At 38.2% G+C, this 14,878-nt stretch overlaps 1 protein-coding gene across 1 annotated transcript in view; it reads right to left on the bottom strand.

Moving 5' to 3' along the window:
• The window catches only part of LOC124787862 (cationic amino acid transporter 2), a 437,092-nt gene that overhangs the window by 92,028 nt on the left and 330,186 nt on the right, over nucleotides 1–14,878 (bottom strand). The window contains exon 5 of the mRNA XM_047254825.1: nucleotides 3,209–3,364. Within this exon, the coding sequence (XP_047110781.1) occupies nucleotides 3,209–3,364 (156 nt within the window). The remainder of the gene's footprint in view (nucleotides 1–3,208; nucleotides 3,365–14,878) is intronic.

The raw sequence follows: 14,878 nt of genomic DNA, 5'->3' as shown, positions 1-14,878 counted from the left end.
GTCAGAGACAGCAAAGGACTTGGAAGAGCAGTTGAACGGAATGGACAGTGTCTTGAAAGGAGGATAGAAGATGAACATCAACAAAAGCAAAACGAGGATAATGGAATGTAGTCAAATTAAATCGGGTGATGCTGAGGGAATTAAATTAGGAAATGAGACACTTAAAGTAGTAAAGGAGTTTTGCTATTTAGGGAGTAAAATAACTGATGATGGTCGAAGTAGAGAGGATATAAAATGTAGACTGGCAATGAGAAGGAAATCATTTCTGAAGAAGAGAAATTTGTTAACGTCGAGTATAGATTTAAGTGTCAGGAACTCGTTTCTGAAAGTATTTGTGTGGAGTGTAGCCATGTACGGAAGTGAAACATGGACGATAACTAATTTGGACAAGAAGAGAATAGAAGCTTTCAAAATGTGGTGCTACAGAAGAATGCTGAAGATAAGGTGGGTAGATCACGTAACTAATGAGGAGGTATTGAATAGGATTGGGGAGAAGAGAAGTTTGTGGCACAACTTGACTAGAAGAAGGGATCGGTTGGTAGGAGATGTTTTGAGGCATCAAGGGATCACAGATTTAGCATTGGAGGGCAGCGTGGAGGGTAAAAATCGTAGAGGGAGGCAAGAGATGAATACACTAAGCAGATTCAGAAGGATGTAGGTTGCAGTAGGTATTGGGAGATGAAGAAGCTTGCACAGGATAGAGTAGCATGGAGAGCTGCATCAAACCAGTCTCAGGACTGAAGACCACTACAACAACAACAAGCCAAACACAAACAGACCCAGACTGCAGGCAGATTGTTGATACTAGATCTGATGAGCAGGGCTTGCACATTAATGGGAAATGATGGGCTTCAGATCAGCAGGCCCAATCTGTTAGAAGTACCCACAGAAATGGCATGCGGTTTTGGCCTGTCATGGAAGTCCACTCGTGTGGCCAGCTATTCATAAGCCACAGACAGCATGTTGTTGAAATGAGAATGTGCTGATCAATCCACGCAACAGATAACTTGCACAAATACTCTGAGAAGCAATAATAATGAGGATAGGTAGCAACTCACTGTAAACATGATTGCCAAGTGGCAGGCAGGCATGTAGAAATGATAATCTCTCTCTCTCTCTCTCTCTCTCTCTCTCAACTAAATCTTCGGCCATAGCCTTCGTCAGAAAACAAGAGCATATACACATTCACGCAGTCACTCAGAAACAACTCATGCATACAATCTCTGAGAGTCAGATCCTGCCTCTCTACCTCTCATCAGCAGCTACTAGACTAGTGGCAAGAAGTGGTGGCAGCAATGACCGCAAGCTGAGGGGAGTGGTAGGAAGGGAAGAAGCAGTAATAATGAGGGAGTAGGGAAATGGTGCATGTATTCAGCTGTGCCCTCCTAGTGATGACACATCTACTGAGACAAAAAAGGTATTTTTCTAGTTTTTCTTTTTTTTTTAATTTCACTGATTTCCCTGATATGCTTTAAATTCCCTCATTTCCAGAACTTGTGGTGACCCTGATAAATTACTAGACCAATTTATGAGCTGCCACTGTTTTAACAAGAACAAATTTTAAAACAATAATAGTGTCACATATCTATAGCACAGTCCAGTGGTAATATGCAAAACTTTAAAGTTGACCCTTGTACTAATGGATATCTCAAAATGATGTGAGTGCTGTTGATAGGAAATTGTGTAACATTTGTGTTACACAATTTCTTTCTGCTGGGCAAAAGCATGAACAATAAGATTTTCCAGACATTGGGTTTGGTTTGAGGAGCAACTACAAGAGCATGCTGAAAAGTAATACCTCCGAATTCTTTGTGTGAAAATCCAGAAGGATTTTTAAATAAAACAATTTTATTAACATTCTACAGTTTTATTCTTCATGACCACATATTTATTTTTCAGCATAGTTACCCTGATAATGAACACACAACTACCAACAAGGGCCTGTTTGTCAATACTGTCAATGTAGAAAGTTTAACTTTGTTGACAGAGCCACAACTTCACCTCTGCTTTTACCACTTCATCACTATCAAAGTGAAGTCTTCAAAGGTGTTATTTAAGTTTTGGAAACAAATGAAATTGAATATGGCCAGAATGGGACTATATGAAGTGATGGTAATGAACCACAGCACTGGATTATTGAAGATGTCACAGCACTTGAGTGTGGTCTGGCATTGTCGTGCTGAAAGAAAGGTTACTCCATGTGCGGACGAACTCTTCAAATTCAAAACTCAATTACAGCATACTGTTTCTCATGCAACAACGTAATACAATTCTGTGCCCTCTAGCAGTAGAAGGCTGGAAATATGTAGCCATGAACAATAAAGATACAGAATGTTAATAATGTTTATTTTTCCTTAAAAAGCTTCAAGATTTTTCTCATACAAACTTCAGAGGCTTTACTTTTTAGCATGCCCGCATATTTTTTAAATGATTTATTTTGGATTTTTATGACATGTAGCTAGATCATTACTGCATATGGCCAAAACAGCCTATTTAAAGTCGGTGGATAAAGATAATAACTGCACTACTCAGAATAAAAACACCTCTTGTTCCATTTTCTTCAGAGTGAAGAAGAATGTATGCTACTTATTTGTGTAATTTTCAAATGGAGCAAAGGCTGTAACTCACAAGAAAATATTGGCAGTGACCAGTACCGTGCATGGTGATCAAAGACATAAACTGTCAGTTTCATGATATGTATGAAGATTTCTTCTTTATTTTGTATATCTTTATTAGACATACTCTTCCATTGTTTGTATTAGATGAAATCTGCTTAAAAAGTGTGTGTCTCATACAGTTTTTTAATTAATGGAATTACAACCTACAGCTTTATATAATGAAAATTATGATTGTAACTGCTGCCCGGTATATATGAGAAAGCAGTGCCCCCAGACATTAGTAACAAAATGTTTGTATAGCTCTGAATAGCACCACTTTACAAAAAAATGGTTTTAATACTTTTTAAAAGTCAAAGATTGTTATGTTAGCTATATAAAAAACTCAAAATAATTGAAAAATGGGGAAGAAAGTAAAACTAATAATTTTGATGAATGCTGCTTTATACCTCCAGTCATTTTTTAGAGGGGGGGGGGGGGGGGGAGGGTGAGAGGGAGAGAGGGGAAGGAGGAGGGAAAAAAAGAGAAGGAAGGAGAGTTGGATTAATATGGTTCAACTTACAGTTTAAAAATAAAACATATATACTACTTACCAGTTAAAACTAGAATCATTCCTAATGATAAAAAGTCTGGATATGATGATAAGAAGTTTATTTTCATAGGCATGACTTCCTTCATTGTTCTTTCCATTGTTCCATTGACAAGCGTGTCCACATAACTGCTAAGTCCACGAGCGACTGATGCCGTCCCTATGAACAATAAAGATGAAAAAAAGAAACAGTTAATCAACTGCTGAAAACAACAACATTGTTATAATTGTAATTTGATTGGTACTGTGAAGATTTTCAATGATCCACTTTGACATTTTACAATAAGGCTACATTTCCAAGTAATTCACACTTATGACCACATTTACTTTTACAAAAGACCACAGGTAATAAGAACGGCTATGATTCTTCAGTTTCTCCCAGCGTATTTGTTGCTCGAACAGTCCATGGGTATACTGCTGGTTCATAATGTCCAACGGGCACAATATTTCGGCGATCAGACATGTCGCCATCGTCAGCATCTTTACAAAAGTAAGGCTATATTTGCATTACTTCTCCCCAGCTAATAAGAAAGACTATTTCTTAACCAAATATTTTGACTGGTTTTGCTTGTTATCAAATGGTATATTTAAAAGTCACATGTTGTAACCCACCAACAGACGAGTTACGGAAACTGAGAAAATTGTGTATTGCCTAAACCTTTCACCAGAAACTGTTGAAAGAGGTGCCGCTTGCAGGTTGTCACAGTTCAAAGGAACTGCATGTCTGAGACCCTTATTCCTCCTTGATGTATCTACAATACAAATCTAAACAAGTGGACCTCCAGTACATCTGTCAGGCTACATGACCTAAGGTGGCAAATAGCGCAGTATAGCTCAGGGTAGAGGTAACGATATTCATAAGGACAGAGTAGTGGATAGTAATGAAAGAAGATATCTACAAGACTGTCATATTTCAATATATGAACATGGTTTTCTGCTTTCACAAGGAATTCATTGTCAAGATGTAAAATGTGTGATAGTAATGTCTGATGACTCAGTTTTACAGGTGGAGTGACGGGTATAGATGTGTGTGGTGGGGGTTGAGTTAGTGCAAGGGGAACAGCAGCATCTTCACAGTCCAGGACTCATCATCAGGTGTCCTTAGTGTGTGTGTGTGTGTGTGTGTGTGTGTGTGTGTGTGTGTGTGTGTGTGTGTGTGTGTGGCAATAAAAAAAATAAAAAAAAGAAATAAAAAAATCAAAAAAAAAAATCTGTAATGTGTTCTATATTTCAAATTATCAGAAATGGTCCAGGAGTCGTGAGTGGATGTCCTTAGTTTGTGTGACAATGAAGAACAAAACTATGATTTATATTACGAGTCACCTGACACTGTTAGGACACTGAACTCATATTTGAGAGGATGGAGATACTCTGACCACCATCCTGAGTTGGGTTTTCTGTGGTTTTCCTAGATCACCAAGAGAAATGCCTGGATGGTTCCTTAATCTGGACCATTGCCAACCAGCTGTCTTATCCTCATACAACATTTTATGTATGTATGTGTTGTATATTTTGACCTACTGATTTGCATTATATTACCTTACCAAATCCTCTATCATTGTGATATAATCTTTGGGTGAATAAACATAAACAAACAAACAAATAACATATATGAAAGATAACAGAAACTTAAGCATGTGCATTCACTCTAAGTGAAGTGACATTTCAGTACCATTATTAAACTGAACACATTGTAACAACAATGACTCTGTACTATTGTACATATAAGTAGTTCTTTTCATCTGATTTTACGATAAACTCGTGTAATTGATGTTCTGATTTCATTTCTTTTTGTATCATGCCATTATGTTAAGAAAATTGTAAATAGGTTTCAATGTGAATATTAATGTTTATGTCAAATGTCAAGTAATATTGTAATAGAATTGAAATGTAACAAATGTTGAAACTGTTTTAAGATGTTTGAATTTGTAACTGTGCGTCTGGTCCATATGTAGGCAGTGTCTTAGGATATGTAGAATGCACAACCTTGGGTGAATACCCGTCTGTCAGGGAGTGGTAAAAGGTGGATGTCAGGCAAGCGCGGGAAAATGTGCGCAGGCACTGCACGGCACAACGGGCACAGTAGTAGTTGGAGTTTGGCACTGGTTTGAGCAACACCACCTGGAGCGAGGAGGCTCTCTTGGAAGACATAGCTTCACTGAGCCTCGGGTATGCCATTCCAATGCCCACATAGCATGGTAAAATTCCATAGGCACTAAATGGGATAGTATTGCAATGCTAAGAAGAATTAAAGTGCTGATACATCAAGAGCCATAGCTGTGGTTGTATGTGTGCTCTATGCCCTGCCATCTTGCCACCCACCAACCACCACATCGATACTAGCAGGTTGAAACTTTTAGTACTGTATTCATATGGATCAGAGAGTGAACTGTGTTTGGTGCAATAATAACCTAAAATTTACCAGAACTTTTCCATCATTTAATTACCCTCACAACTAACCTAGACAGGGTCCTTTCCAAACGTTGTGCAATCCGAGTGTCCCAAAAAGAAAATTAAAAATTATGTTAATAATAATTATTTGCAGAACTAGCTATATTGGAATGGTGTTTAAAGAAATGTGTTGTTAATGAACCAGTAAATGAATAGCGAAGGTCTAACGAAGTCAAAAGATAACTTTAGTATTGATATAGTAATGAAGTTTATTATTTCGAGACAGATTTAAAAGCATTTAAATGAGCAGTAAATAAGATGAAAAGAGTAGTAACTTATATACTGGAAATCTTGAATGAATAATAAATTCAGTAATCATTTTCCTTTAAATACAGTGATCATAACAGTTTCAGCCCCCCCCCCCCCCCCCCTCATTCATTTGAATTCTGAAGTATTCTAAATTGGTTTGACCAGCAAAAGTTAAAGTCAATATAAAAGTCAAAATTTATCAGTGTTTTATCTTTATCAAAATTGACATTGTGTGTGTGTGGGGCATGAAAGTACAATTTCTAGGGTAACCTATGCCCGATTTTAATCAGATTAATAGACAGTATAAAGTTTTGTAGCAAACATTATAGCGTGGTGTTATGTATTCATTATTTTCCATATCAGTACAGAACGTGAAACTATCAGTTCAATAGATTTTCTGGTTCTAAAATTCTACTATATTATGCAGTGTTACAACTACTTGTTTTGCATGAATATATACCAACTTGTACAGGGAAGAAACTCAGTTAATGCCTAATTAGGCTGGCGACTGTATTATTGTCACATTGGTAGCATATTCTGGTTTGCTTTTGATCCATCCTGATGGGTGATTGCATTTTGAACTTACTTGACGTATCATTGTTAATACAGAGTGCATGTAAGTCTGATTTGCCACTATTCAGGTACACGCGGTCGATATCTATGCGAAAATCCTTTCTCATAAGGTGAATCCCGCTCACTTACCATAGCACAGGCTTTAACGAGTACTGTGCCAGGGATTACAACATTCTCCAATATAAAATCTGTGGAAGACAATAACTCCATTATACCAGTGGAATCAAAGCTTGAGTCTGTCATTAGGAAGAGATATATAAACAATATTCATGACCAAAGAAGAAAAAGCACTAACTATTACATTTAATTTGTCATTGATGAAATTGGGTAGTATGAAGTCTCTATATAAACCAAAGAGTATCAACTTACCATCACCACTACTCCCAGTTGTTGCATTTAGGTGTTCTATGACGGTGGTTTGCACGTCTGTCCAATATTTGGAGGCATGGCACCTGAGAGAGGCCTTTAGCTGACTATGTAATTGCTCAAACTATCCATGAAGAATGGCAAGCTGATGTCTGCAATAATGTGCATTGACAGGAGAATTTTTAGTGACTAACAGATTTGACTGTCAGCCATGATCTTCTGTTACTTGCACTAGTACATCGAATGATGTGAGCCTTCCATGAGAGAATGTTTTGGCTATATTCTGAGCTTTGGTATCTTCCTTCTGTATAGCTTCTGGCCAACATGAAATGGAAAAATGTGTTGAGCCTCAGTCTGAAAGTAAATGCGTGCTTTGGTGTGGGTAGGCGATGTGGTGACTAATTTTATTCTGCTGCCATGAGCGACACTGCCAGGCAAAATTTTTATAGTCCTTTTCTATTTTAAGCCAAAAATGCTCTTTCAACTAGATGTGTTGTTGCTGTAACTCTTGGGAGGGATATTCTATGAAGTGAAGAAATAAGAATCACAGCAGAGATCAACTACAATAAATGGGTGTGAATTCAATGTTGAGACATTGTAGTAGTCTTGCATTTGTTTAGTATACTGATGTGACAAAGTTAAGGAGCCAAATGAAGGAACATGGAGCAACTTTATTTTATCCATCAACTCCCGTGCAATGAAAGAGCTACAAAATCTAGGTGTTTGCAACTATATCACTGCAAGGAAGAGCTTCTGCTACTATACTCTGCATACCATTAACAGTCCTGTTATTAGTAGTTAACTGGGTGTATAATACGGATATCATAGATTGCACAGCAGTGTTTCCTCCAGTTTCTGATGGAAGGCATATGTTAGTTAAGTGTGTTTTGTGTGAAGTACTGACTTTTAACAAAGCATCAGACTTATTTTACGATAGTAAAGGCCACAAAAAGTTTTGCCATATGGTACCCAACTGGCTTGTGGAGATAACAGCGTTTAGTTGAAAAAATGTGAGAGGTCACAATTAATTGTCACCTGACTGATGTAACACAGCTCTTGTGGCAGTCAGCTACACTTTTACTGTGAGAGCTAGAAGTGTCTGTAGTGATGGGTGTGATAAGTATACTGTATCTATAGTGATAGCCTTGAAAGACATGGTGATAAGACATCATAGGCTACTAGGATAATGTGGAGTAACTATATGGATGAAGGTGAGTGATACAGTGATGAGTTAGGCTCCAGTTCTAGCTGGATAATATGAAGAAAAGAGAGGCTACATAATTTTGTAATTTTAGTGGGAATACTTTTGTAGGATGCCTCTCAATTTCTCAAGAAACCCTATCAAAGTGATTGATGCAGTTGCTGAATGGATAAGTCACATAGACTATAAGAATGTTGTGGACTCCTCAGAGATCTCTCTTGGAGAGTGCTGCAGGAAGCAGTGAAGAAAATGCATAAAAGTATACTTAAGAATGTATAAAATGAACAAAAGTAAAAGTGTGATAACACATCTCAGCTGTACCGGTACTGTTAGCAGGTCAAGCGCTAGTGTCCAGGGACAGCCAGTGACAAACTTTATAAATTAACAAATCTTTTGCAACTTTTAACACTGCTGATTAGGTTCTAATGATTTGGATGACTAAGAGTGTGGATGACTAAGAATGTGTGTACAAAATTCCCACTTCTCTTATACGAGTTGACTTACTTGGTGTACACAGCTGATCTTCTTCTCTGGATAGCCGACTTCTGGAGTCTCTATAAACTACTTCTCCAAAGAATGATGCTAGTTACAGGAACCTTAAAGAGTCTCTCTCTACTTGCAAAATAATTAGGTACTTGAAGAATACTTTTCATCAACTATTGGTATATTTGAGCTTCATAAAGAACAAAATTCACACTTTGCATATAAACATTTGACTTCTTGTACGTCACTCGTATCACCTCACATTAGAAACAGATTTAAGTACATTTTAGAAAAGAGTTGGCTTAACAATCATAACGCTATTACAAACGAATTGCAAAATACATCTTCCCTCCAGCAAGTCCCAGATAAGCGTTTATTCAGAATTCAGAATCTCAAATGTTTGTGTTATTTTTAAAAATGGTCACCGATATGATCAGCACAGAATAACCTAGAAGTTCCACTATTCTTCCTTGCTCTTTTACTATGACTTCTGTGGATTGACCAACAAGTACTTGTCAGTGCTGTTCAACTGCTGTGTCTACAGTCTTCTCACAACAAACTTCAAACCTGCAAACACAAACATGTGATGCGCAGTAGCTAGGATTCTATCATTCCACTCTCAAATCTAAAATATTGTGCGTTTGAGATGGTAGAAGGCCGAGTGGTTCTAGAATTTATGCAGAAATTCTCAAAACACTACAAGATGAACCAGAGAAGTTTTTCACTTGGTGTTCAGTAATTCACATTTATTGATGCATTCTGAGATTACCTCATCATCAGAATATCTAAGAAGAACGGTGGAGTTCTTCATACACAGTATTACGTAAAATGTGAGCTGCTATCTGCTGCAGAGAACAACTATGTGAGGAGTTAACTCTCAAATGACACCATACTGTGTGTGAATAATTCCACCTTTCTTCTTAGATATTCTGATGATGAGTTAATCTCAAAATGCATCAATAACTGTGAATTGCTGAACAAGTGAAAAAAATTTTCTAGTGACCTGATCAGCAGTGTTACAATTAAAAAAAATGTTGTTAGACAGTTGTCACAATTCTCTTACATGGCTTCATGTTACAACTAAGAAAGAAATTAAATTAACCATAAAAATTATGTAGTTCCAATTACAGCAACAGTGAGGATTCAAAGAGGCAGCCGACTCCCTCAATCAGCTGTAGGGAGAACTCTTGTACAGCTACATTCAGCTTTCCTGGTGTCACCATGTGTGGTGTATGGTTGAATGTTTTATCAGAGTTTTTGTGCTGGACAGGTCATGTTTACACCTGAAGCACCAGGCCACTGCACAAGTTTTCACTAGTGATCATCCAACTTCCTATGTTTGTAACATGATGAAGATTATCAACTTGGGTCAACGAGTAGCTAGTGACAAAGATCAGGTAAGAGGTCATAAAACCATACAAAACTGATTCCAGTAATTTGGTGAAGCAAATTAGCGACAATAAATTTAGCGACAATAAATTGCCAAATTATCTCACACTGAATACAAAAAATGCATGACAGTGTTATACAATTTCATGTCTGGATGACTGATCCATTTCAAATATACAGGTAGTCTCATTGAAGGTGGGATGGTACACAGATCAATAAGTCAGTGCATGTGTCCAAATTGTAATATCGGTTTAATATTTGTGACAAATAGTTCACAGCTGTCTCTCTGGAAGTCAGTTATCAATAGTATCAATTTATGCATTTGTTTCCCATATCACAAGATGGACAATGCCAGCTGGCTTGGTGTACAGAAGCTTTGTATGCATTTAGTCTCAAACTGAGACAGCCGAAATTAGGAATATGCTCAATTCTGCCATATCAGTTTGTTCTTTGTAGTGCAGCCAAATAGCTCTTACTTCTCAAAATGATTTGTTCATTCATATTTACAATTCACAATCGCTACTATAACTTGGGAAAAAAAATTCCCGAGAATTCCAGATGTGAGGGGAAGCTGGTGTCAAAAACCTCCTGATAACTAATGGCAAGAGTGTGTGTGTGTGTGTGTGTGTGTGTGTGTGTGTGTGTGTGTGTGTGTGTGTGTGTGTGTGTGTGTGTGTGTGGCATAATATTTGTGTAATTAACACACACTGAAATATTAAGTATTTTAGCTTTATTCCGGAGGTAAAATAGTCCCCCATTCTGATCTCCAGGTAGGGACTACTCAGTAGGACGTCGTTATCAGGAGAAAGAAAACTGGCGTTCTACGGATCACAGCGTGGAATGTCAGATCCCTTAATCGGACAGGTAGATTAGAAAATTTAAAAAGGGAAATGGATAGGTTAAAGTTGGATATAGTGGGAATTAGTGAAGTTCGGTGGCAGGAGGAACAAGACTTCTGGTCAGGTGAATACAGGGTTATAAATACAAAATCAAATAGGGGTAATGCAGGAGTAGGTTTAATAATGAATAAAAAAATAGGAGTGCAGGTAAGCTACTACAAACAGCACAGCGAATGCATTGTTGTGGTCAAGATAGACACGAAGCCCATGCCTATGACAGTAGTACAAGTCTATATCCCAACTAGCTCTGCAGACGACGAAGAAATTGAAGAAATGTATGATGAAATAAAAGAAATTATTCAGATAGTGAAGGGAGACGAAAATTTAATAGTCATGGGTGACTGGAATTCGATAGTAGGAAAAGGGAGAGAAGGAAACATACTGGGTGAATATGGAATGGGGGGTAAGAATTTAAAGAGGAAGCCGCCTGGTGGAATTTTGCACAGAGCACAACTTAATCATAGCTAACACTTGGTTCAAGAATCATAAAAGAAGGTTGTATACATGGAAGAATCCTGGAGATACTAGAAGGTATCAGATAGATTATATAATGGTAAGACAGAGATTTAGGAACCAGGTTTTAAATTGTAAGACATTTCCAGGGGCAGATGTGGACTCTGACCACAATCTATTGGTTATGAACTGTAGATTGAAACTGAAGAAACTGCAAAAAGGTGGGAATTTAAGGAGATGGGACCTGGATAAACTGACTAAACCAGAGGTTGTAGAGAGTTTCAGGAAGAGCATAAAGGAACAATTGACAAGAATGGGGGAAAGAAATACAGTAGAAGAAGAATGGGTAGCTTTGAGGGATGAAGTAGTGAAGGCAGCAGAGCATCAAGCAGGTAAAAAGATGAGGGATAGCAGAAATCCTAGGGTGACAGAAGAAATATTGAATTTAATTGACGAAAGGAGAAAATATAAAAATGCAGTAAATGAAGCAGGCAAAAAGGAATACAAACCTCTCAAAAATAAGATCGACAAGATGTGCAAAATGGCTAAGCAGGTATGGCTAGAGGACAAATTTAAGGATGTAGAGGGTTATCTCACTAGGGGTAAAATAGACACTGCCTACAGGAAAATTAAAGAGACCTTTGGAGAGAAGAGAACCACTTGTATGAATATCAAGAGCTCAGATGGAAACCCAGTTCTAAGCAAAGAAGGGAAAGCAGAAAGGTGGAAGGAGTATATAGACGGTCTATACAAGGGTGATGTACTTGAGGGCAATGTTACAGAAATGGAAGATGATGTAGATGAAGATGAAATGGGAGATATGATACTGCATGAAGAGTTTGACAGAGCACTGAAAGACCTGAGTCAAAACAAGGCCCTGGGAGTAGACAACATTCCATTAGAACTACTGACAGCCTTGGGAGAGCCAGTCCTGACAAAACTCTACCATCTGGTGAGCAAAATGTATGAGACAGGCGAAATACCCTCAGACTTCAAGAACAATATAATAATTACAATCCCAAAGAAAGCAGGTATTGACAGATGTGAAAATTACCGAACCATCAGTTTAATAAGTCACAGCTGCAAAATACTAATGCGAATTCTTTACAGACGAATGGAAAAACTGGTAGGAGCTGACCTTGGGGAAGATCGGTTGGATTCCGTAGAAATAAGGGAACACGTGAGGCAATACTGATCCTACGACTTATTTTAGAAGCTAGATTAAGAAAAGGCAAACCTACGTTTCTAGCATTTGTAGATTTAGAGAAAGCTTTTGACAATGTTGACTGGAATACTCTTTCAAATTCTGAAGGTGGCAGGGGAAAAATGCAGAGAGCGAAAGGCTATTTACAATTTGTACAGAAACCAGAAGGCAGTTGTAAGAGTCGAGGGACATGAAAGGGAAGCAGTGGTTGGGAAGGGAGTGAGACAGGGTTGTAGCCCCTCCCCGATGTTGTTCAATCTCTATATTGAGCAAGCAGTAATGGAAACAAAAGAAAAATTCAGAGTAGGTATTAAAAACCATGGAGAAGAAGTAAAAACTTTGAGGTTTGCCAATGGCATTGTAATTCTGTCAGAGACAGCAAAGGACTTGGAAGAGCAGTTGAATGGAATAGACAGTGTCTTGAAAGGAGGATATAAGATGAACATCAACAACAGCAAAACAAGGATAATGGAATGTAGTCGAATTAAATTGGGTGATGCTGCAGGAATTAGATTAGGAAATGAGGCACTTAAAGTAGTAAAGGAGTTTTGCTATTTGGGGAGCAAAGTAACTGATGATGGTCGAAGTTGAGAGGATTTAAATTTAGACTAGCAATGGCAAGGAAAGCGTTTCTGAAGAAGAGAAATATGTTAACATCGAGTATAGATTTAAGAGTCAGGAAGGCATTTCTAAAAGTATTTGTATGGAGTGTAGCCATGTATGGAAGTGAAACGTGGACAATAACTAGTTTGGACAAGAAGAGAATAGAAGCTTTCGAAATGTGGTGCTACAGAAGAATGCTGAAGATAAGGTGGGTAGATCACATAACTAATGAGGAGGTACTGAATAGGACTGGGGAGAAGATAAGTTTGTGGCACAACTTGACCAGAAGAAGGGATCGGTTGGTAGGACATGTGTTGAGGCATCAAGGGATCACCAATTTAGTATTGGAGGGCAGCGTGGAAAGTAAAAATCGTAGAGGAAGACCAAGAGATGAATACACCAAGCAGATTTAGAGGGATGTAGGCTCCAGTACGTACTGGGAGATGAAGAAGCTTGCACAGGATAGAGTAGCGTGGAGAGCTGCATCAAACCAGTCTCAGGACTGAAGACCACAACAACAACAACAACAACAACAACAGCAACAAAGACAGAGACAACAACAACAACAACAACAACAACAACAACATAGGATTATTATTTCTAAAACAAAGAAAATTCAATTTCAATGTTAGGTTAAAAATGCAGAACTCCTTGATGTTTTATAAAATTCCTGAAGCTCCCTGATAATTCTCTGAGATATCCCTGATTTTTACAAGTAAAATGTAATTACCTGAGAATTCCGAGTTTTCCAGAAGAACTGCTACTCTGCAACCAAACTGCTCTATTTAGTAATGTCAGCAATGACAAGACATGGAACATATCTACTCTCTATCTGGATAAACCACAGTGATGGACTGCCGTGCAACGACAGTGGTGCTTTTATCACAAAGGGACTGATCAAAATATTTGTTATCTATACATTTACATTTGTGATGTCTGGCAAAGTTGTTATGAAATGATTATGATAAATGAATGTCATGTGACAAAACAGACATTATTGGTTGTGTATTCTGTTGGGTTATTTGTTGTACAGTATTGGTGCATTAGCGATGTTATAGTCACAAAAACACTGGATTTACCACATTATTTTATTGCAGAAAGTACAATTAATGTTCATAATCACAGATGGAAAAACATCTACAGCTAAATTTCATTTGTCACCAAGCAAATTCACTAGAAGCATTTACAAGCGTCCCCAGTGCTGTGCCCTACTACAAGAAAGCAACATGCAAACCAGCAAAATACTCATGTACCACAGGTCGCCATGCTTCACGTTTCATTTGCTGCAACAGACCCAAGCATTATCAAGCTAAACACTGACCCATACTTGTCCCGTATGTTGGTAAATGTTTGAGACAACAGCATCAACAACAGCAACACACTGATTTGTTGTCCACAGAGCCTCCAGCAGTTGCCACAAGAGACACAGAGTCCACCGCCGGCAGAGTACGATCACAGCACTGTGATGGCAGGCACTATTTCCCTATGACATGTCATGAGCCCACCAACAGCTCATGCCAAATTCATGTGCCACAACATTATTTAGGCTGGCACTCAATCAAAGACAGGTACTTCAGTCTACATCCATCTACAACCATGCTCCACAAGCCACCTGACGGTGTGTGGCGGAGGGTACCCTGAGTACCTCTATCACTTCTCCCTTCTATTCCAGTCTCGTATTGTTCGTGGAAAGAAGGATGGTCGGTATGCTTCTGTATGGGCTCTAATCTCTCTGATTTTATCCTCATGGTCTCTTCGCAAGATATACGTAGGAGGGAGCAATATACTGCTTGACTCTTCGGT

This window comes from Schistocerca piceifrons, chromosome 3 (assembly GCF_021461385.2).
Source record: "Schistocerca piceifrons isolate TAMUIC-IGC-003096 chromosome 3, iqSchPice1.1, whole genome shotgun sequence".
In the NCBI taxonomy this organism is placed as follows: domain Eukaryota; kingdom Metazoa; phylum Arthropoda; class Insecta; order Orthoptera; family Acrididae; genus Schistocerca; species Schistocerca piceifrons.
Note: the sequence above shows the minus strand (reverse complement) of the source record. Positions and strands in the feature narration are given on the sequence as shown.